This window comes from Mus caroli, chromosome 16, assembly GCF_900094665.2.
Source record: "Mus caroli chromosome 16, CAROLI_EIJ_v1.1, whole genome shotgun sequence".
NCBI classification, from domain to species: Eukaryota; Metazoa; Chordata; class Mammalia; order Rodentia; family Muridae; genus Mus; species Mus caroli.
The window spans coordinates 31,890,883-31,912,725 of NC_034585.1; the positions used below are offsets into that span (position 1 = coordinate 31,890,883).

The following is a 21,843-nucleotide window of genomic DNA, read 5'->3' on the forward strand; positions in this document are numbered from 1 at the left end:
AAGAAGGCCTTGGATCCCCAAAGGTAGCATTACAGGAGGTTATGAGCTTCCTGACATGGCTGGGAACCAAATTTGTGTTCTCTACAAGAACAAACAATTCAGAGTCATCTTTCTAACACCTCAATGGGAATTCTTTTTTTTTTTTTTTTTTTTTGTTTTTTTAGACAGGGTTTCTCTGTGTAGGCCTGGCTGTCCTGGAACTCACGCCGTAGACCAGGCTGGCCTTGAACTAAGAGAACCACCTGCCTCTGCCTCCCAAGCGCTGGGATTAAAGGTGTGCGCCACCACACCCGGCTACTCAATGGGAATTCTTAGATTGGGGTTTTCTCTGTCTCTGTCTCTGTCTCTGTCTCTGTCTCTGTCTCTGTCTCTCTCTCTCTCTCTCTGTCTCTGTCTCTGTCTCTCTCTCTCTCTCTCTTTCTCTCTCTCTCTCTCGATAGCTTTACTCTCTGAATAAGATTCTCTGAAGCTTGGATGTGTCAAGGACTTGGAAAAGTAGTGAACATCCGGAAGCACTCACAGCCACCCTTAAGTATTGCTAGAGGCAGAGAGCTGGTGCAGAGCTCAAAGTGCCACGGGAGGCATTTGTAAGAGGGCATCCTTTCCAGCAGCCACAGGACAGCTGCAGAGAGAAACAGGTTGGAATTCATCTTAATGCATCTTCATGTCTTATTGTCAAAATGTAAGAAAGTACTACTTTCCCAGCATGTAGTCAATATAGTTTAATATTGAGGGTTCTGGTGCTTGTTTTTGGTTTTGGTAAAGAGGGATTCGTACAGAGCCTCACTTGGCCCAAGGTTGAATTTGCCGTGTAGCTGAAGATGGATCACCTTGAGCCCTCGATCTTCCTGTCCACCTCCCAAGGTCTGCAGTCACAAGTGTGTGTCACAGGGCTCAAAATACTGAGGTCTTTTCTTTTTTCCTTTTTTTTTTTTTTGTGTGTGTGTGTGACCCAGTGTGTAATGCACAGAAAGTGTGAACTCTGAACTCTACAGCCCATCATAGTGAGTGCGTATGAAACAGAAGTCTTACGGTTTCCTTTCCTTGTAGGTCCGGGGCTACCCAGAGCCCCAGGTGACGTGGCACAGAAAAGGGCAAGCCATCACCAATGGTGGCCGCTTCCTGCTGGACTGTGGAGTGCGGGGGACTTTTAGCCTTGTCATCCACACTGTCGGAGAGGAGGACAAGGGCCAATACACCTGTGAAGCTAGCAATGGCAGTGGCGCCCGCCAGGTGACCGTGGAGCTGACTGTGGAAGGTGAGTCCCATGGGGCACTGCTGCAGGAGCTGAGCTGCCAGCTCCAGAGTCTCCTGCTGCACTTCAGCCCTCTCTCAAAGATGGAGGGACTTAGAAGAGAAGTCATACCCTGTTTGAGGCTTTGGACCATCCTGACTCATATTCCAGCTTTGCCATGACTCACATCACACCAAGAGTACAAACAGACTTTACATAGGGATGCATGGCCTATCCCCCACCCTCCTCACCTGTCACCCCACTGTGGCCAAGCCTTGCCACATTTGACAAGACCTCGGGATTTCACCCTGTCACTTGCCCAAAGAAGAACTCTTGCCTTGGCCCTTCACTTAGCTCACACTCATGTGAGCTTCAGGGCTCTGCTCAAGGATCCCCAACTTAAAGAACTCCCTTTTAACCCCTTAGCTTTCAACTCCCCTTCCTGTAAATGTCCTCACAGTTTTCCTCTAAGGCTTGCCACCCTCTCACCCATCGCACAGGCTCTGAGACTTAGGGTCACCATCTTGTCTATTACTATTACTTAAGCACCTGGAACGTTCTCTGCACAGGTGAATACCAAATGTTTGGGAAATGACTAGAAAGGACTTTATCATCATTAGCATTGCCATGAAGTAATAGTGCTTACTATAAAAAATATTTAACAGAAAAAAATGTCTATTAATTAATACATGGTCAGTTGTCTCCCCCCCCCACCCCCGCAACACACACACTTCTGTGATTAAAATAATCTTACTAACTTCCAAGCATCTGGGAGACACACTTGACTATAAATAATACCAGGGTTTGTCACTGGTGCATCTTCCTGGCAGGCTGAAGCTGCTCTGCTGGGTTCAGGCCGCTGGCAGAGACTCAGGGTCTGATGTCTGGAAGGAGAAGGGGTCTGCCAGCCCCTTGGATGTGAGCATGCTTTCCCGGACCCTTCTAGGCCTTTCTGGGAGCTGATAAGCAAGGTAGACCAACTTGCTCCTTCTTTATTTGTTGTTTTGTTTGTGTGTTTGTTTGTTTGTTTTTAGACGACTGTACTCCTAATCTCATTTGCAGGAGACCCTGTGAGCAATATAGATAGCCAGTTAAGGCCGCCTTGGAAAGTTCTAGAAGGGATCCGGTGCACTTGGGACAGTGGCCACTCCGTGACCTCTTCTCCCTGTTTCCCCACACAGTTGCAGGCACACAAGTTCTGCTGAGCAGAGTGTACATAGTTTGGATGCTTTCCTCAAATTCTTTAACTAAGCGACTCAGTCATTTAGTGACCTTCAAGTGCCTGTGGCAGGAGCGTTCTGGACACAGGGTGGCTTCTGGTCAGAGGTCTCGGGATAAACTTCCCAGGAGTCATTCTGATGCGGGGCGCTCTCTGTACTAACTGATCACACAGCCTAAACTTGGAATATTGAGGCCCTTGAACAAAAATTACCCTGATTTCCTGTTTGGAGCTGAGAGCGGAGAGGTGCTGAGTTATGAGTCACGGTCCAAAGTCCCGATCCCAACATTTGCCAACATAGTGTGAGACGCGAAACCTCTGAACCTTGGCTTCTGCAGAAAATGGATGTGAATTCCAAGCTTTGCAGCCTGGCTTGGCCCTTATTCTCTATGATCCATATTAAGGAATATGGGGTGTGTTGGGAATGCAGGGAAATTATACAAACCAGACATACTCAGGTGTGGTGGTTGCTGCATGCCTTTCATCTCAGCACTCAGGAGGCAGACACAGATAGACCTCTGAGTTCAAGGCTAGCCTGGTCTACATAAAACTGAGATAACTTGTGAGCTTTCTTCGTGGTTCCTACTGTTCAGGAAGTTGGATCTGATGGCTCAATCCAGAGAGAACATTTTCATGTCAGAAGCAAGGAGGTGGGACAACCATTGAAGAGCAAGATAAGGCTCACGTTCCTCTTCTTTTGGTGGGTTTTAATTGGGATAAATTGGCTCAGGCATTTAAGATGTATTGTGCTTCTAACTCTGACGGGAAAATGGTCTCATGCCTGCAGCCTCTCTCTGTGTGAAAGGGCCTGCGTGCATCCCACTTCTGTTTGAGCTGATGTGTTTGGGGCCACCTTAAGCCCCATAGGCCTAGATGATGTATTCATCACCCACTACCATGGAGAAGTTGTTAACCCCACCAGGTTAGCATCGACATTCATGAAGTGACTCCAGCAGCCAGCCTACGGGCCTCCCGTGCAACTCTGGGCTGGGCATCCCACTGTGTTCATCCCTGAACAGAACAGAGGTCCTGGGATGAAGCATTTGACTGAGAAGTGGAAACTTGTAACCTTTATTGGCTGAGTTTAGGAGGCAGTGTTGTGCAGTGAGTGGAGTCAGATGCCCTGGTTGAGTTTTAGCTCTGTTGCTTTTACAAGTGTGAGCACATGGCCTTCCTGAGACTTCCTTCCTTTTAAGGCAGAGGGCAACACACAGAGTGGTGCATGGATCAGTGCAGCCCCTGGCCATCAGGAAGTGGTGCCCGGTGGTTATCTGAGCGGCAACTAACATCCTTAGAATACTTACAGAGGGAAGTCTGTGAGAAAGAAAGCTTTCTTGCCCAACTTCCAGTTTGGCAATTAGAGCCAAGGAGCGTGAGAACAGGTGCCTCGGGACAGGACCACACAGGTACCCAAGCCCCACACCGGGGAAGCAGCCATGCTCTAAGCACCTCTAAGTTAGTGAAGTTTAGGGCAGAACAAAATCCTGAGGGAGCTTCCTCGCTAGTACAGGGGCTGCAGGCTGTTCTCCAGGGTCACTATCCAGTAGTGAGGTAACATGAGCTGTACATGTGACGTTAGGTTTGCTAGAGCCACATTTTTAAAGTTAGGTGTCTTCATTAGGGTTTCATTGCTATGAAGAGACACTGTGATCAAGGCAACTTCTATAAAGAAAAACATTTAATTAGTGCTGGCTTATAGATTCAGAAATTTAGTCCTTTATCATCATAGCAGGAAGCATGGCAGTATCCAGGCAGACATAGTGCTGGAGAAGCCAAGAGTTCTACATATTGATCTGGGGGCAGCCAGGAGAGAACTCTTCCACACTGGGAGGAGCCTGAGCATAGGAGTCTCAAAGCCTACGAAGTGACACACCTCCTCCAACAAGGCCACACTCCTAATAGTGCCATTCCCTGTGGCCAACCATTCAAACCATCACAGTAGGTGAGATTAATTTTAACAAAATGTTTTATTTAACTCCGTATATCCAAAATTCGATCATCTCAGTGTATTATCAACATAAACATGATAAGTATCCCTTCCATATGATGAAGAGCAATGCTGCCCCGAATCTCAGAAGGCCTTTGGAATCTGAGAAACCAGAGAGAAACTTTTGGTAATAGCTTATATGCTTGTATGCCAGAAGAGATGGGGACTCACTGTCGCTCTCAGCTGAGTTACAGGTTGGATTAGTCGGATGTAAGCACACGTGCCTCCCTGGGGAATCTTGTTGACACACCTGTGTTGATTGACGAGGTCTGGTCCTCGGCCTGAATAGCTGAAGTTCAGCCACCCCCAGGTGTCAACAGGCTACACTTGGAGGAATTCAACTCACATGGAGGAGACTAGAGACAGGCATGGTGGTGTGCACCTGTAATCCCAGCACATGGTAGACAAAGGCAGGAGGATTAAGTGCAAGGCTAGCTTAGGCTATATACCAAGATCCTATCTCCTGACCTGGAGCAGCCTGCCCCTCTGTCTTCTTCCAGCCCCTCCATAATCTCCTCTTCCCCCAGTCCCTGACCCCTAGTGTCTTAATCAGGGTTTCTATTCCTGCACAAACATCATGACCAAGAAACAAGTTGGAGAGGAAAGGGTTTACTCAGCTTACATTTCCACATGGCAGTTCATCACCAAAGAAAGTCAGGACTGGAACTGAAGCAGGTCAGGAAGCAGGAGCTGATGCAGAGGCCATGGAGGGGTGTTACTTACTGGCTTGCCTCCCCTGGCTTGCTCAGCCTGCTCTCTTATAGAACCCAAGACTACCAGCCCATGGATGGCACCACCCACAATGGGCTCTCCCACCCTTTATCACTAATTGAGAAAATGCCTTATAGCTGGATCTCATGGAGGCATTTCCTCACTTAAAGCTCCTTTCTCTATGATAACTCCAGCTGTGTCAAGTTGACACAAAACCAACCAGTACACTAGTAATACTGAGGCTGCTGCTCTCTGCACATCCCTGTACCTTCAGGTTTCTGGAGTTCAATTTACACACACACATGCTCGTGCACTCTCCCATGATGCATATGAATGCAGTGCTCACAGAAGACAGAACAGTGCCTGAAGCAGATTCCCGGAGTTACCACTGTTGAGCCACTTGGCGTGGGTGCTAGGAAGCTCTGCAAGAGTAGTGTGTGAGCTCGTAGCCACCGAGCCTTCTGCTCAGCCTGGGACCTCCTTTATTCTCCCATCTCTTTAGTCCTCCACCTCTTTCTCCTTTCTGTAACCATGGACCTTCGTGGACTTTGCCTTTCCAGTTGCTCATACTCCTCTCTGATCTTTCATTTATTATGCATTGTTGAAAACATATACCTTGTACTGTGCATAAGGAGCAAGAGAACTCCCCCTAAGACACTGACTTTCTTAATGATGTATGTATATATCGAATGGGGGCTTTATAGACTGGGTTACAGGATGCACTGCAGGTAGGCCAGCAGTGGCTAGCTCATGCTGAAGTTTAGGAAAGGCTAAGACTTCTGCGGTTATTCAATCCAGGAGGCTCATGTCTCAGCATTCCCATTCTGATGCTGGAGTCCTTGAAGGATGCTGAGGGCTGCTGGTCTTCAGTCCCTGGTGGAAATCCCCACGAAGCCAGCAAGGAATGCTGCAGCCACAGAACAGTGGAAGCATCCTGTGTGGGTAGGGGAAGCAGGCAAAAGCAGTTTCCTTCTTCCATGTCCTTTATCTTGGCTGCCACTAGAAGATGCTGCTCTGAAGTAGGGTGGGGCTTCCTGCTTCAGATAATACAGTTAAGAATACCCCCTCACAGGGTTGCCCAGCTCTTCACTCTTAGTCGATTCAAGATGCAGGCAAGTTGACCACCAAGATCAGTTATCACAGATTCCTTCCTTTTTTCCAAGTGTTTTATTAGTCTTTATTAGACCACCATCTTTCAAGATGTATCCCCAATGGGTTGCTTATTGATGCAATGAATCTAGGTTTCTGTTTAAAATGCCTTTCCTGTCTGTGTGCCAGTCTTTGCTGGTGGATGGCCCCAAGCTGGCACCTGCACAGGAGGTGGCAAAGTGACTACTACCACATCACACCAAACGAGCAGTGCCTCAGATTAGAGAAGCATCATCTCAAATGGCTTCCCGGTAATTGGTGAGATTGGCGCTTTCTGACTTAGGTTTGCAAGAGAATGCTGTAACAGCGGGAAGCTCTAGAGAGATAAACTAAGATGGAGTCTTGGCCCCTAGAAGACAACTCTAAAGGAGATGTTTCCTCTCTCCTAAGTATCAACAACTTTTCTATAGAGCAGTTGCGCATGATAATTAAGAAATCACTTGTTGGAGCTGGAGAGGTGACTAAGAGCACTGCCTGTATCCATTCCTCTGTTGAGGGACATCTGGGTTCTTTCCAGCTTCTGGCTATTATAAATAAGGCTGCTATGAACAGAGTGGAGCATGTGTCCTTCTTACAAGTTGGAACATCTTCTGGATATATGCCCAGGAGAGGTATTGCTGGATCCTCCGGTAGTCCTATGTCCAATTTTCTGAGGAACCGCCAGACTGATTTCCAGAGTGGTTGTACAAGCTTGCAATCCCACCATCAATGGAGGAGTGTTCCTCTTTCTCCACATCCTTGCCAGCATCTGCTGTCACCTGAGTGAATGAATACAGAAAATGTGGTACATTTACACAATGGAGTACTACTCAGCTATTAAAATGAATGAATTTATGGAATCCTAGGCAAATGGATGGACCTGAAGGGCATCATCCTGAGTGAGGTAACCCAATCACAAAAGAACTCACATGATATGTACTCACTGATAAGTGGATATTAGCCCAGAAACTTCGAATACCCAAGATACAAGATACAATCTGCAAAACACATGAAACTCAAGAAGAACGAAGACCAAAATGTGAACACTTTTCCCCTTCTTAGAATTGGGAACAAAACACCCATGGAAGGAGTTACAGAGACTAAGTTTGGAGCTGAGACGAAAGGATGGACCATATAGAGACTGCCATACCCAGGGATCCATCCCATAATCAGCCTCCAAACGCTGACTCCATTGCATACACTAGCAAGATTTTGCTGAAAGGACCCAGATATAGCTGTCTCTTGTGAGGCTATGCCGAGGCCTATCAAACACAGAAGTGGATGCTCACAGTCAGCTATTGGATGGATCACAGAGCCCCCAATGGAGGAGCTAGAGAAAGTACCCAAGGAGCTAAAGGGGTCTGCAACCCTAAGGTGGAACAACATTATGAACTAACCAGTACCCCCAGAGCTCGTGTCTCTAGCTGCATATGTATCAGAAGATGGCCTAGTCGGCCATCATTGGGAAGAGAGGCCCCTTGGTCTTGCAAACTTTATCTGCCTCAGTGCAGGGGAACGCCAGGGCCAAGAAGTGGGAGTGAGGGGGTAGGGGAGTCGGGGGGGAAGGGTATGGGGGACTTTTGGGATAGCGTTGGAAATGTAAATGAAGAAAATACCTAATTCTAAAAAAAAAAAAAAAAAAAAAAAAAAAAAGAGCACTGCCTCTTCTTTCAGACAGACAGATCTGAACCCCCTTGTGGTCTCCTAGGGTATTGCATACACAGGCATGCAGGCAAAACACCCATCCATGTAAATAATAATCATTTAAAATTTCTGTTTAAAGAAATCCCTTGCAGGAACTATTTAGCTAGTCCCCTTCCTGTATAAGCCCCATGCCCTTACTCCTGAGCTCCTTGCCCATCCATGGATGACTAGGAAATACATTTTTCTTCAAACAGTGTGTATTCTATTTCAATCCCCTGAGGAAGAATTGTTCAGTGTTTCAACTTCTTAGAGCCTCATACAAGAACCCTTGAGGTTTCTGGATGACTTTGGCCTCCATGGAGGAATGTATGCACTAGTAAGCATCACAGTGTAGGAGCAGAGTGTGTGTGTGTGTGTGTGTGTGTGTGTGTGTGTGTGTGTTCCAGCAAAAGTGCACTATATTAAGTATGGAAGAGACTGAACAGATACAATACAATACAATACAATACAATTCACAATAGGGAAGAGATTGTATAGGGAAAAATCCCATTTGTACCACAACAGGAATCCCTTGGCAGAGGTACTTTAAAATTTATAGTTAAGACCTGCACAGGACCATGAAGACTTGAAACTGACAGGTGACAATCTATATATTCTTAGAAAGTAGAACAGCTGGGCAACCTCAGCCATCCTCAAATACTCCCCATCCCTACATCAGGTGTCACCAGGCCCTGTTATGTCATCTCCTACACAGTTCTTTCCTTTCCATTCCCAGTGGCACTGTCTGGGTCCTAGCTGCTATCATGATCACCCTGTCACAAAAAAGAATTCCCAATGGTCACCTTCTCTATCTTGTCCTCACTCTAGAGTCCACACCACTATTTAAAATACCTATAAAAATGTACACCCGATTTTATCACCCTCTCCCTTTTAATCCTCCCATGAGTCAATGTCAGCAAGGCCCCATGGGTGACTTGGCTCTTGTTTTTCTTCCCGGTTCACAGACCTAGTTCTCTCGGTGCCTAGAGCTTTCTCATGGAGAACCCCAACCAGGCTGCATCTCTCCCCTTTGCTCCAGAGATCCTGCTCTGCTTTTGACTTCAGCAGCTTTCCCTTCCCACCCTTGGGAGCCAGTTAAGTGCTTTCACAAGCTCTCAGGAGCAGGCCACAAGAGACAGGTAGAGTGCTTAAAAGAGAGCAGAAGGGACCCTCTTGCTGCAAAAGCCCCCACACAGAGCACCCCACCACCCTCTACTTCCACTCAGCCCTCTCCCCTGCTTAAGTATCAAGTGTGATCATCCACCAGTAGATTGGATCCCAGCCATTTCGCCATCACTAAAGCCCCGGTTCGAAGTAGGAACAGCACCATATCCCGCAGGGGAGAGGGAATGACATTCACACGGCCCCTCTTCTCTTCCCTGTGGTCAGGGAAGCTTTCGGGCATTTAGTGAGATAGTACCAGGCCTAAGTATATGCTCCATGGTAAGGATCGTCCCCCTCTTCCTTACAGCCTTGCTAGAACAGTGCTTCATAAACGTTTAAGCCAGTGGTTCTGTGGTTCTCAGTAACACCCAGAAGTTTTTAAGTTGTGAAAACTAGCTAAATAATTTAAGAAATGGCCAGGATAAAAAGAGAAGTCTTGAAGTTATAACTTAAAAACTATTGTGGAGTTTGCTTTGTGCACATTTTTTACTAAGTGAAATGCAGCATTTGTACATATAAGTGTTGTGTGTTTAAATACATCCCGTGTAGATCAGGGAAACCTGAAACTTGACGGGGTGGGAACCGAGAGTATTAAATTAGGGAGGCATGCGACATATGCCTGCCTCACTGTCGTTGTTGTTGTGGTCTCCTCCCTTGTCTTTAAAAGTTGGGGAGCTCTGATGGAATTGTGATCTAAAAGGTGATGTAGTGAGGTTAGTTGGAGTTACAGCTGTGGTGTGTGCTCCCTCCATTGCTCGTCACCTTTCTTTCTTCTACACCCTCACAGAGGGTGCATTGCAAGGCATGATGGGAATTTAAGGCATAGATCAAGTTTCTAGAGTATCTTTGTATTACTCAAGTCTGTAGCATAGAACAGAATTATTCTGACATCACACTTGAGGGGGTTTTCCTCCCTGTGTGATCGTCCCTTAACTACCTGGCTGTGTCACCTTTTAAGGCTATTTATGGGTTTTTTAAATATAATATACATGTTCTTTTATCCTAAAACAATTTTATTTTCATGTCCACCTTACTCCCCCTTTTCCTGTACTGCTGGATAGTATAAATTTTGCTCATTCATTTTTACAATCCAAGCATGCTTGACAAGTTCTGCAAGCATCTGATCACCTCATTATCCTTCAGTGTGTTTCAGCAGAACAATTACACACTGCCATACAGACGATGACGGTCTACTTTCTGTGCCACCTTGCTTTAATTAAGGCTTTACATGGATTTCGGAGACCATATACATGGCCAATTAGCTGTGAACTTCAATCCAAGGTGGCCCCGGGCATGACTAAACACATCTAATGAAAGTGGGATTTATTCTAACAAAGCGGAGAAGTGCTATTTTAAGCCTTCTATAAGAAACACTGAAGATGGCTTAAGTAGGATGACTCTTTCTTTCTGGTTCACCCGGAACAGCTAGGGTTTGCTCTTGTTGCCCTGGCATGGGTGTGAACCATGTCTGTTTCAGTGCTAGGGGGTCCTGTTTGCGTGATGGATGGCCACGTTGCCACACGCTTTGGGGAGCTTCTCTTCTCCCTGCCAACGCAACTACCTCACTCACGTTTAAATCAGTGTTCTGTTTCTGTTCAGTCTTCTTACATGTTCTGAGGAAAAGCACAAGCTTCCTGTCAGTCCCTCCTCTGTTGAACTTTCCTCTCCTGAGCCCACCGCCATTGTCTTTACCTTGTCCATTAAACAGATGAGTGGCTACATCCCTTCTGTGTGTTGTCCTCACAAAGTGGACCAGTCTCCACCAGTTCTCTTCATCTCCTCCCCCATTTCTGGCATGCTCCCTTAATCTCATTCCCACTTATTTTTCCATCACTGACTTACAGTTCTACCAGATTTTTGTACCTTTGCAGGGCTAGTTTCACCTTATTTACAACTTGAATTCCCTCCGACTCTCAAATAAATGCTGTTAGTTATCTTAGTCCACATTCCCTTTGTTCTGTTGTAAGCTCTCTGGCACTAACTCATACTGATGTGAACATTCCTCAGTTCCATGTTCAGCCAACCACCTTTGTGCATTGCCCCTGAATGATGCCGTATACCAATCACCCTTGCTCTGACAGGGAAGCCCCTGTAAGCAGCATTCTTTGTTTTTCTATGGGAAATGCCCTAGTTTTTTTACTCGTTGTGTGTTTCAAGGAATTTCTGCCTGTGGATTAAGATATTTAGCTCCTAAGGACTTTTTTTTTAATTCTCAATCTAATGTTTTTTAATGTGGTAAGAAAAGCATGTGGCATTTACCCTTTTCATTTTAGCCAAGTGTGCCCTAAAGTGCTTGTGCATCATCAGTACACTCCTAGCTTGCACAGACTGCTCTCCTCCTGCAGGCCCCACCAGCTGCCTACCACCTTCTTTTCTCTGTGGATTTGCCTGTTCAGAACATTTCTTAGAGATGAAGCCACGCGATATGTACCCTTCGTGATAAGCTTTCTCCATGTCATGTGTTCTTCAGAGTCTGTTCCTACTGTAGCATTTCCACACTTCATTCCTGTTTATGCCTGAATAATATTTCATTGCATGAACAGACCATATTTTGTTTATCCATTTATGCAGACTTTTTTAAATCAGACATTAGATCAGATGGGTAACACAGTAGCATTGCTAAGTGCCGTAAATGGTATGTGGTCCGCATCTCAGCAGCCAGGCTTGTGGATGCCGCCTTTGTATGGAGCCTGTACAAGAAGCTCCAACATGCTGGTTGGATGTCGTTCACTTGCTTTCTCCCTTTGTTGAGAGTACGGGTGACCACATTGTATTCCATTTTTAAAAACCATTTATTTTCTAAGTTTTTAAAAAATATAGCTAATATTTCTAAAAGTAAAATATAACTAAATTATACATAGCTAATATTTCTGAAAGTAAAATATACCTAAATTATTGAGCACCCTACCACCCTCAAACGATTACTATTATCAACGTGTATCTTTTTGTACTTCCTCCAACAGCATGGAAGAAGCCCAGCATCTATCTTAACTGTCCATGTCAACTGGGTTCTTTCAAAACCTGTCTCTCCTTTGATGAGCTTAAAGTGTCTTTCAACCTTGGCTAGAGAGTGGGTTGGCAGACTGCTCGCCCAATGGTCATAGTGGACAAATACATCAGCAGTGATCACTGGTCCATGGCATCCCAAGTTCAATGTGGCCTGAGCATTTGGTGTGGATCCTGTCTCACTGATGTTCTGTCGGAATCTCAAGATAGGTGTGGCTAGGGAAATGCTAACTGTGACATTAAGTCTCTACCCTTGGTTCCATTCCTGTCCTGTCATGGAAATGTGATAGCTGAGAGAGCGTAAGGAAGTCTTACCATTCCCCAATACATGTCCTGTGCATTCCCTGCAGCAGACACTCTCTCATATGAGCATGACGACCCAGCCTTCCTTAGTAGGCTTTTATACGCATTCACAGCTTATAGAAGAAAGAGACCACCTTCCAGGGTGATGGCTCTCTCCTCCTTCTCCTAATCCGAAACCAAGCCACTATTGTGTAGTTATGTTACTGCATTGTTGTTTTCTGGTCACATTTTCTATTCCCTCCCCAGCTGCAGCACCCGGCTAAAGGGCTCCCCATGTGGTGTCTCTAGGTTTGCTATACTGCTGTTTCCTGCCTGGTATGTCAGCAGCTCACCCAGGCTCAGTGGCACTGGGCATATTAACTTTTCAGCTAGAACTGGCGGTACCTAGCACAGTAGCAGCTTGCCGAGGACTGGCAGTACTGCTGATTCTGGGAGGTGTGGCTTCGCAGTGGCTCACTCATTCCTGCTCTATTTCTGCTGGTTGCTATTTGCTCAGCCTTCTGTGGAAGAACTGAGCATTGATTCTATTCATTGTAGATAGATATGGTAAGAGATGCGCATCTCCTCCCCTCACTTAAGCTGCGTCATATTCTGGACCAGTCCTGGATCTCTATAGGTAATTCTAACAATAGAAAGTCCCAAGTACTACCTCACAACTCAGCCAAGAGGTTGAGTATTCTAGAACCTGGGAGGCCTGATGAATTCCCAAATCATTTTAGGTTCTATTATTTCCACATGTGACTTCTCTGAATTTCATTTTTCTTACCCACTGGGGGGAAAAAAGCCAGAAAGAGGGATGGGGAGACAGCTCAGCTGTTAGGACTATTTGCTGTTCTTACAGAGGACCCAGGTTCAGTCTCCAGCACCTACATGGTGACTCACAACCATCTGCAGCTCCAATTCTGAGAGATCCAATACCCTCTTATGGCTCATGTGCCGTTTGTCCACAGACACCAGGCATGCACCTGATGAACATATATGCATACAGGCAAGCACTCATACACACAAAATAACAATAAATACATTTTTTAAAAAAACTTAAAAAGATGGAAAATGGTGAATTACCTACTTCATTAAATTATTATAAGGAACTTATATTCCAGTGTTTGCGATGCATTAGCCCGGTGCTCAGAGTCAGAATGTGCCCATCAAGGTTCACATATGGCTCCATCTTCCCCTGTAGCTGAATCTGCATGACTCGTTGCTGACATTGGTGGATGCAACCTGGCCCTGACTCTCTAGCCTTCTCTCTGTGTGTTACAGGGAATTCTATGAAGAAGCGTGATCAGCCTGTTCTTTCTAAGGCCTCAGGGTAAGTTCTGGAACGCTCAAGCCAGAGTGAGGGTTAGGTTGTCTTTTCCTGCTGACTTAGCACTCATAGGTATAGGGCATATGTCTTACATATCCTGGTTGTAATAACTGAAGAATGGGGGCCTAGTGGTACATTGAGAGCCATTCCCCCAGCATCTTCTAACCTGGAAGCCTCTGTGGTAGCATCTTTGGCTCAGCTGCTAAATAGTAAGGGAGTGGAGGAATGTGCCTACGGTCTTCAGAGGATTCTCCACAATTAAGATAATAATGGATAGAAATATGAGTAGATTTAGAAGTGTTAACAGTAGCTGCTGTCACAGACGAGCCCCAGATCTAGGTGGCTCAGCCCAAACTTATTTCTTAACTTGTTCTTGAATGGATGAGAGCCTTCCACATTCTCTCTAAGGAGCCCGTACTTTCTCTGTTTTGTAGCTCCATCTCCTGGAGCCTCTACATCTAGCTAGAATATTGGGCAGAAAACAGAGTGGAGAGCCTTTCTGGAAGTTTCCATGAGTCAGCTCTGGGGGTTGCATACAGCAAGAATGCTCTTGGTCTATTGTCCAAAATCCAGGATTTAGACCAGAGTTAAGGTTTAAGGGAGGCTGGTAGATGTGACGCAGATGCATGCCCGTGTGATAGGGGTGATGTGTTCTGGTGCCACAGAGAGAGAAGATGAGTTAGAAGAAGTAATTGAGACATGGAGTTGGGAAAACAGCCCTTAAATGGTTTCTGACCACAGTTTAAGTGGCCTAGGCAGGATTGGAGGAACTGAGTTGCTATCCAGTCTAAATGGATTCTCTGTTGACTTCTTTCTCGAGACAGATTTCCAGGGGAGACTCGTCCTAGCATCTGGGGTGAGTGCCCACCAAAGTTTGCCACCAAGCTGGGCAGAGCTGTGGTCAAAGAAGGGCAGATGGGACGATTCTCCTGCAAGATCACTGGCCGGCCTCCACCACAGGTCACCTGGCTCAAGGTAAGGCTTTGTCCACCCAGACTCTGGCCCTTCCCAGGAAGCCCGAGAGCTCCCACCCTGGGAATCTGTCTTTCCAGTTAGTTCCTTCTGTTTCAACCCCGGTCGTTTCCCCAAGGCTCTGAGTATATGTGATAGTGACATTCTACTCTAGTGTCCCCTGCTGTCACTCAGACCATGGTTCTCTTCCTCACCTCACAAAACAACAGAAAGCTTTTGTTCAAAGACAGACAAGGCACCTCAAGGAAGGAGTTTGAATTGGGGCACTAGTTTTCAGGGAGCTGTTCTATGGTTCTTGAGGCATGTGACACTAGACAAGTCACTTAATCCTTTGGAACCCAGTCTCCTCATCTTTGAGGTAGGAGTAATGCCTCAGCGTGTTAGGGGGACGCTCCGTGTGGAAGTGTTTTACAGACCACTCATAACCAGACCAAGTGGAGATGGTGGTACCAGGCAGTAAGAAAGGCGGAGACGGAGCAGGGCGCTGAGGGATGTCAGGAAGAGTGGGATCAAGGCCAGAGAGAGGATAGGTTTTTCAGAGAAGAAACTTTTGAGTAAGAGGAGTAGTAGAACTCCTTTTACCTCTTTCTGATTCTTCTAAACTCACCCTCAGGAAAAAAAAAAAAAGGAAGGCAGGGAAAAAACGAAGGGAGAGATCCAGGATGTCCTCATACTCCATTCCTTCAAAGAAACACAGGCCCTCTGAGGCAGTTTCCACACATCAGCAGCAAGCCTCTGCAGGAGCCTCAAGGCTGAATGCCCAGGGGGTGACTGTCTCAGTCTTCTTTCTGTTAGTGTGTGAAACACCACGAGCAAAAGCAACTTGGAGAGGAAAGGGTTTGTTTTACTTACACCCCCACATTCTAGGGCATCACTGGAGGAAGCCAGAGGGGGAACCTGGAGACAGGAGCTAAAGGACAAGCCATGGGTGAATGTTGCTTACGGGCTTACTCTATAGCGTGCATAGTTTGCTTTTGCCCACACACCAGAACCACCCGCCCAGGGACAGCATGGCCCACTGTGGGCTGGGCCCTTCCACATCAATCACCAATCAAGAAAATGTTCCCCAGACTTATCAGTAGGCCCGTCTGATGAGACTTGAGGTGGTTCCATCTTCTCAGAGGACTCTACCTTGTGTCACGCTAACAACAAACAAGCAAACAGAGTCAACACCAGGATGAATCTCTGGAGATCACAGAACAGATGCTGTGTACTCAAGCCCTGGTGTCCGTTCTGCAGGACTAGGGGAAAGGTGGGCCAACTGGGTCAAAGAGAGCAGACGTCTGTAACCAAGCTCTCCTGTTGCCACTTGTAGGGAAATGTCCCGTTGCAGCCAAGTGCCCGCGTGTCAATGTCAGAGAAGAATGGCATGCAGATCCTGGAGATCCATGGGGTCACTCGGGATGACCTGGGCGTGTACACCTGCATGGTGGTGAATGGGTCAGGGAAAGCCTCCATGTCAGCGGAGCTCTCCATCCCAGGTATTGGGGGCCGATGCAGAGGGACCCTTCCCTGGTGTCAGAACCGGCATAGACGGAGCTGTTCCTAACACCGCTTGTGTGTATGCATGTGAAGGACAAAGTTTTCGACTACAAGAGAAAGGCCTAGAGGAAGATGCTATGAGCTGCCTGCTCTCTTCATTTGTGTCCCTAACTAGACCCTGCCCCTTCAATGTCCTCAGTCCTTCCTCCTCGCTCAGGTAGGAGGGTCCCTAGGCAGATGGCCCTGGTGTGTATGAAAAAGCAAACTATGCAAGCTATAAAGAGTTAGCCTATAAACCACATTCTTCCATGGCTTGTTTTCATATCTCTGACTATGGAAAGAGTGAGTGGATGTGACAGATGCTCTGTCACCTCTCCTGCCTGACATGTAACTTGTCCATCTGTCCATCAAATCAGATGTGTATAAAGTGAGGACATGCCTGCTCTAAGGTAGATGTGAGCAAGCGGACACCCAGAGGCATCTGGAAGGGTCCAGAACAGAAAGAGAAATGAGTAGACTAAACGTGGTTAGCACACTGAAGCTGGCCGCGAGATGGGGAGAGCCAGAGAGGAAGAGAAGCAACCAAAGATGACCAAGAGGGAAGGTGTAGCTGAAATGGTGGGGTTGTATAGGAGTGAAAAGCTGGGGAAAGGTAAGCCCATGAGCTGGAGAGGTTTAGGGTGGGGGGGGTGGCATGCAGAGAACTGGGAGGAGCTACAGATATTGAGTGAGGCTGGTGGCCAGCACGTGCTTTGTTATGCTAAGAGGAACCTCAGTTAGCCCTTGCCCCAAGTTTCCTTTAGACCCTACAAAATTCTCACTCAGCCTAACTCTTTCTACCCAGGATCCTCCTCACCAGACTGGACATGTCAGCACGCTGCTCTTCCTTGCTTCTGTCCTCAGCCCCTGTCTGTTCTTCCTCTGCACTCTCTCTAATCACCTGCTTACAGTCTCTAGCCTTCCCCAAGTCCAGTTGCCCAGTGCTCACGGATTAGTCACAGATATGCCTTGGGCTTAAGGATCAGAAAGGGAAGTCACCTCATTGCCTTCCTCCTCCTGTATCCCCCACTTCTGCCTGATTCCCCCTTTTGTATCTCATTCTTAGAAACTATGGATTCTTGAGCTCTCTCTCTCTCTCTCTCTCTCTCTCTCTCTCTCTCTCTCTCTCCTCTCCTCTCCTCTCCTCTCCTCTCCTCTCCCTTCATCCATGTATCTCTTTATCATCAATCATCTATCTACCTATCTATCCATCTATCATCCATCCATCTGTCATTTATCATCTATCTATCTATCTATCTATCTATCTATCTATCTATCTATCTATCTATCATCAAACATCTATCTCTTTATAATCTATCTCTCTATCATCTATCTATCCATCCATCCATCCATCTATCTACCATCTCTTTATTTTGGTTTAAGTGTTTCCGCAGTCCCCAGGAAGAAACTTGTGTGTGTAAGCGTATTTATTTACCTGAGACAGGTGTCATGGAGCCACCCTGAGACATCCCATGTGCCGCGCCCACTGGTATTTTCTGTCCCACCAGATGCAATTAAAACAAGAAACGCCAGTCCTGATCAAAGAATATGACTTGGCCACTCCCCATGGGTTGGGAACTGTCAGGCCTCTGCAGCAAGGTTTAGCCACCCTTTCTCATTTTCCACAGCCTTGCATTTAAAAGCCTCTCCCTCTTAATGCCTGTAATGACAAAATGGTACACGGCTGGGATTTGTTTGAAAGTACTCAAAAACAAGCACACAGAGTAAGAGAAAAGAGACAGGCAGGACTGGTAAAATTGTTCTATCCTCACCGTGCTGGAGGCTTTCAAGGACTTGTAATATCTGCCCTTCTACTAGTAGATATTTTGGGATTTTCCACGATACTATTTTAAAAAGCAGTAGACATGGTAAGAAAACAATATATTGTATTTTCCCGGGTGTGTAAAATGTTACTTCCTTTGTATGTTTCTAAAGCACGTATCTGTCCAAAATGCACTTTTTTTTGGCGGGGGGTTCAGAAGGCTGAAGGTAGCCAAGTGTTGTTGGTCTTTTCACTAGAGGGTTTGTCCCTTGATATGTGGCTCAGTTGATAATGAGTCCTCCTGTTTGGTGAAGCAGAATGGAGTCCGTGCCCTCAGGCCCCGGCTGCTGTTAGAAAGCTCAGTCAGAGAAGTGTCTCTAGTGTGAGAAAGCTCTCTCAGCCTACCCAGAGCCCTGAGCAGGGAAGCTCTGTACTAAAGAAAAAAGATGTCACCTTCTCATTGTCTCTGCTTGGCATATAAAATAACCAGCTGTCTTTCTGCCCCTCTTCCAGGTTTGGACAATGCCGCTAGGTATGTCTTCCTTCATAATTGTTGCTTTCCAGCTTAATGTTACTCCGCACAGAACAGCAGCAGCCAAACGCCCTGACTTCTGAAGTCCTTGTGTAGGAAATGAGGGTTGGCTCACAGGTCCGCTTTCCTTGGGGTGCTTTGCTCTGTTTTCCTGGGGTAATTTGCTCTCTGGTTTGATTGGAGGTTCCATCCGTAGGAAGTTTCTTGGGACGATAAATGCTGTGTCTTCCTCAGTGTAGTCTCAGTGTCTTCAAAGCAGACCACACCAACGGCGCTGTAATCCTACCCCAGGCCAGAAGCCACTCTGCTCTGGGCCTACAGACCCCTTGCTTCCTTCCTTCCTTTCAGGATGTGAAGCATAGAGATGCAGGACCCAGGGTAGAGCTGACTGTCGGTTGTAGAGAAGGGCTGTCAACTGCCTCACATATGGAATTGCAGCTGTGGTCCCTGTGGGGAATAATGACCAAGACACTAATGTCAGTTACTGGGTTGACAATGCCCTTTCTGGAAATCCCACCTTTGAACACAGACCAGGGAAGTGTAGCATTCGCAGGTGAAGAAAGGCTTAGGAGACCATATTCCAACCAGAAGGAACGGTGCTGGAAAGCCCCAAGAGGAGGTCTGTGGGGCCCAGACAACCCCCATGCAGCTCTAGTAGCCTGGCTAGCTGCAGGTCAGTGGCTTGTGTGGCAGGAGGCAGCTAGGGCTCTGTCTGCCATTGCGATGCCCACCTTTATTAATAGAGTGGAAAGCTAAAAACTCCTTGACCTTCAAGTGGTATAACTCAATTTATGTTGTCTGCAGTGACTATTTAGAATTGGACTAGGGAGGGGCCGTGTGAGCTAAGGAAGTCTGTGGTTGGTTTGAACTCCAGAGCCCCAGGGAGAAGAGATATATCAATACACAGGACTACTGGTGGAAGCAAGGGACTGGGAGAGCCAAGTATCCCCTGAGCTCTGGCTTGGGGATACAGAGCAAGCTGCAGTACTTCACTATCAACTTTCCCCTGTGGGCTTTGTGGTACCTGAAATCTGTACCGTGGGAAGTAATGTTTGCAAAGTAACCAGGTGGCCACTCTGTGCCTGGTGCCTTCTCCCCTCCTGACCATCATTGTCATACAGGTTGGCTGTGAGAGGAACCAAAGCCCCCAGTCCAGACATCAGGAAGGAGGTGACCAATGGAGTCTCCAAAGACCCAGAGACTGTGGCTGAAAGTAAGAACTGCCAAAGTCCCCAGAGGAGTGGCTCCTCAGCCCGGGCCACCAACAGTCACCTCAAGTCCCCGCAGGAGCCCAAGCCAAAGCTGTGTGAGGATGCTTCCAGAAAGGTCCTGCAGTCCTCCATCCTGCAGAAGTCCACCAGCACCATCACTCTGCAGGCCTTGAAAGTCCAGCCAGAAGCGAGAGTACCGGCCATAGGGTCCTTCTCTCCTGGGGAAGACAGGAAGAGTCTGGCTGCCCCTCAGCAAGCCACACTCCCTACCAGACAGTGTAGCCTGGGAGGCTCCGTTGGGAACAAGTTTGTTACCGGGAACATCCCCAGAGAGAGCCAAAGGGAGTCAACATTCCCCAAATTTGAGAGTCAGCCCCAAAGCCAGGAAGTCACTGAAGGTCAGACAGTCAAGTTCATCTGCGAGGGTGAGTAAAACTGATTAAAGCGCCGCTTCCCAAAATTCAGCTCCTCGATGACCATTCCTTCCCTTCAGCACCTCCCGTATGTATGCACCCCTTAAACTAGGCCCTCCTGGAAGCTTCCTTCCAGGGTCTTCCCTTTAGGAAGTGTTCAGTCTGTAATGCCTTCGCTTTCTAGAGAGACATCCAAGAGTATGAAACACAGCACTGGTTCTATGCCCTAACTCACCCCTGGTGTCTCCATCATGACAAACACACTGCAGGTGCCTTCCTCTCTGTCCTCCCTTTCCTGTTCCTGTCTCACCTGGAGAACTGGCCCATCAGCCTGCTCTGTCCCACGTCAGGACCCTGCCTCTCACAGGACTTCAACTCTGTGAGTGCAGGATCCAAGCTGAGGTGGGCTCGGATGTAGGGAATCAGTTCCACCCAGCCTGAATTCTTCCATCTTGATCGTCTCTCCCCACCTCACCTTATAAGCACACAGTGCTCCCTGAGGGCACGTGTTCCACGCATGGCCCTGTAGTTTCAGGGATACCAAAGCCTGACGTGGGCTGGTTCCTGGAAGGCATCCCCGTGAGGAGACGGGAAGGCATCACTGAGATTTATGAAGATGGTGCATCCCATCACCTGTGCCTGCTGAGAGCCCGGACGAGAGACAGTGGGAGGTACAGCTGCACAGCATCCAATAGCCTTGGCCAGGTGTCCTGCAGCTGGAGCCTGCTGGTGGACCGTGAGTACATCTCAGTAGATGAGCTGGCTTTCATGGGCTTCCTATGCCTTAGGTAGTTCAGGTCCTACAGCTCCACACCCTAGACATCCTCGCCCACAGGCCAAGGGAAAAGTCACTATTCCCAACCTTTGATTCTTAATCAGAATCGCATCAAAACAGACATTCCCCCGTCCACTCCAAAGCCAGTTGACAGCTACATTTTCTTAGGTTCCTCAGCTGTCCATGTAATGCTGTGACTCAGCCGTAACCACAGAGAATGAGCGTTCACTAAATATACAGGCTTCAAGAAATATGAGAAGGTGGGGTGCCACGCCTTGTATGCTTGTTCAGTGTCTGTTTATAGAAGCAATGCGTGCTCATTGCTCGGGATTCAAACCATATATAATCTTCTGGCTCCAAAATAAATATTTTAGTGTCGTTTAAACAGAATGCATTGGAATGCTACTGTCTATCCCAATTCACTCATGTAACATAAACATCTTTCTATATGATTTAATACTTTTTGAAGGCAAACTTTTTAGAAGCCATATAACACTGTGAGATTGGATGGATAATTTCAGCATCTTCTCATTTTGTTGACTGTTTCTGATGTTATTATTTTTCCCACCATTATAGAGAAGCCATGATAAATTGGACTGACCCATGCAGCTCAGGGCTAGAATTGCTTGTCCAGCTTGCAGGAGTTCCTGAGTTTGATCTCTGGCACCAGAACAAAGGAAGAGAGAGGAAGTTGGTCAGTCAGTCTACGTTTCCGTTTGTTTTTCTATAACCTTTTCCCCCTGGGCTGATGAGAGGCCTCAGTAAGCAGAGGAAGCCTATTGTCAAGCCTGATGCCCTGAGTTCAATCCCTAGGATACACACACTGTTGGAGAAGAGAAGCAACCTCCACAAGGTATCCTCTGACCTCCGCACTGTTGCTATGACATACACATGCGCACACACACTAAATAAA

General features: G+C 47.0%; 1 protein-coding gene across 4 annotated transcripts in view; it reads left to right on the forward strand.

Moving 5' to 3' along the window:
- The window catches only part of Mylk (myosin light chain kinase), a 253,275-nt gene that overhangs the window by 114,764 nt on the left and 116,668 nt on the right, over positions 1-21,843 (forward strand). For all 4 annotated transcript variants that reach the window (XM_029470833.1, XM_029470834.1, XM_029470835.1 and 1 more), the window contains exons 3-9: positions 1,051-1,258; positions 13,699-13,747; positions 14,569-14,719; positions 16,032-16,197; positions 18,513-18,531; positions 19,653-20,167; positions 20,685-20,891. In XM_029470833.1, the coding sequence (XP_029326693.1) occupies positions 1,051-1,258; positions 13,699-13,747; positions 14,569-14,719; positions 16,032-16,197; positions 18,513-18,531; positions 19,653-20,167; positions 20,685-20,891 (1,315 nt within the window). The remainder of the gene's footprint in view (positions 1-1,050; positions 1,259-13,698; positions 13,748-14,568; positions 14,720-16,031; positions 16,198-18,512; positions 18,532-19,652; positions 20,168-20,684; positions 20,892-21,843) is intronic.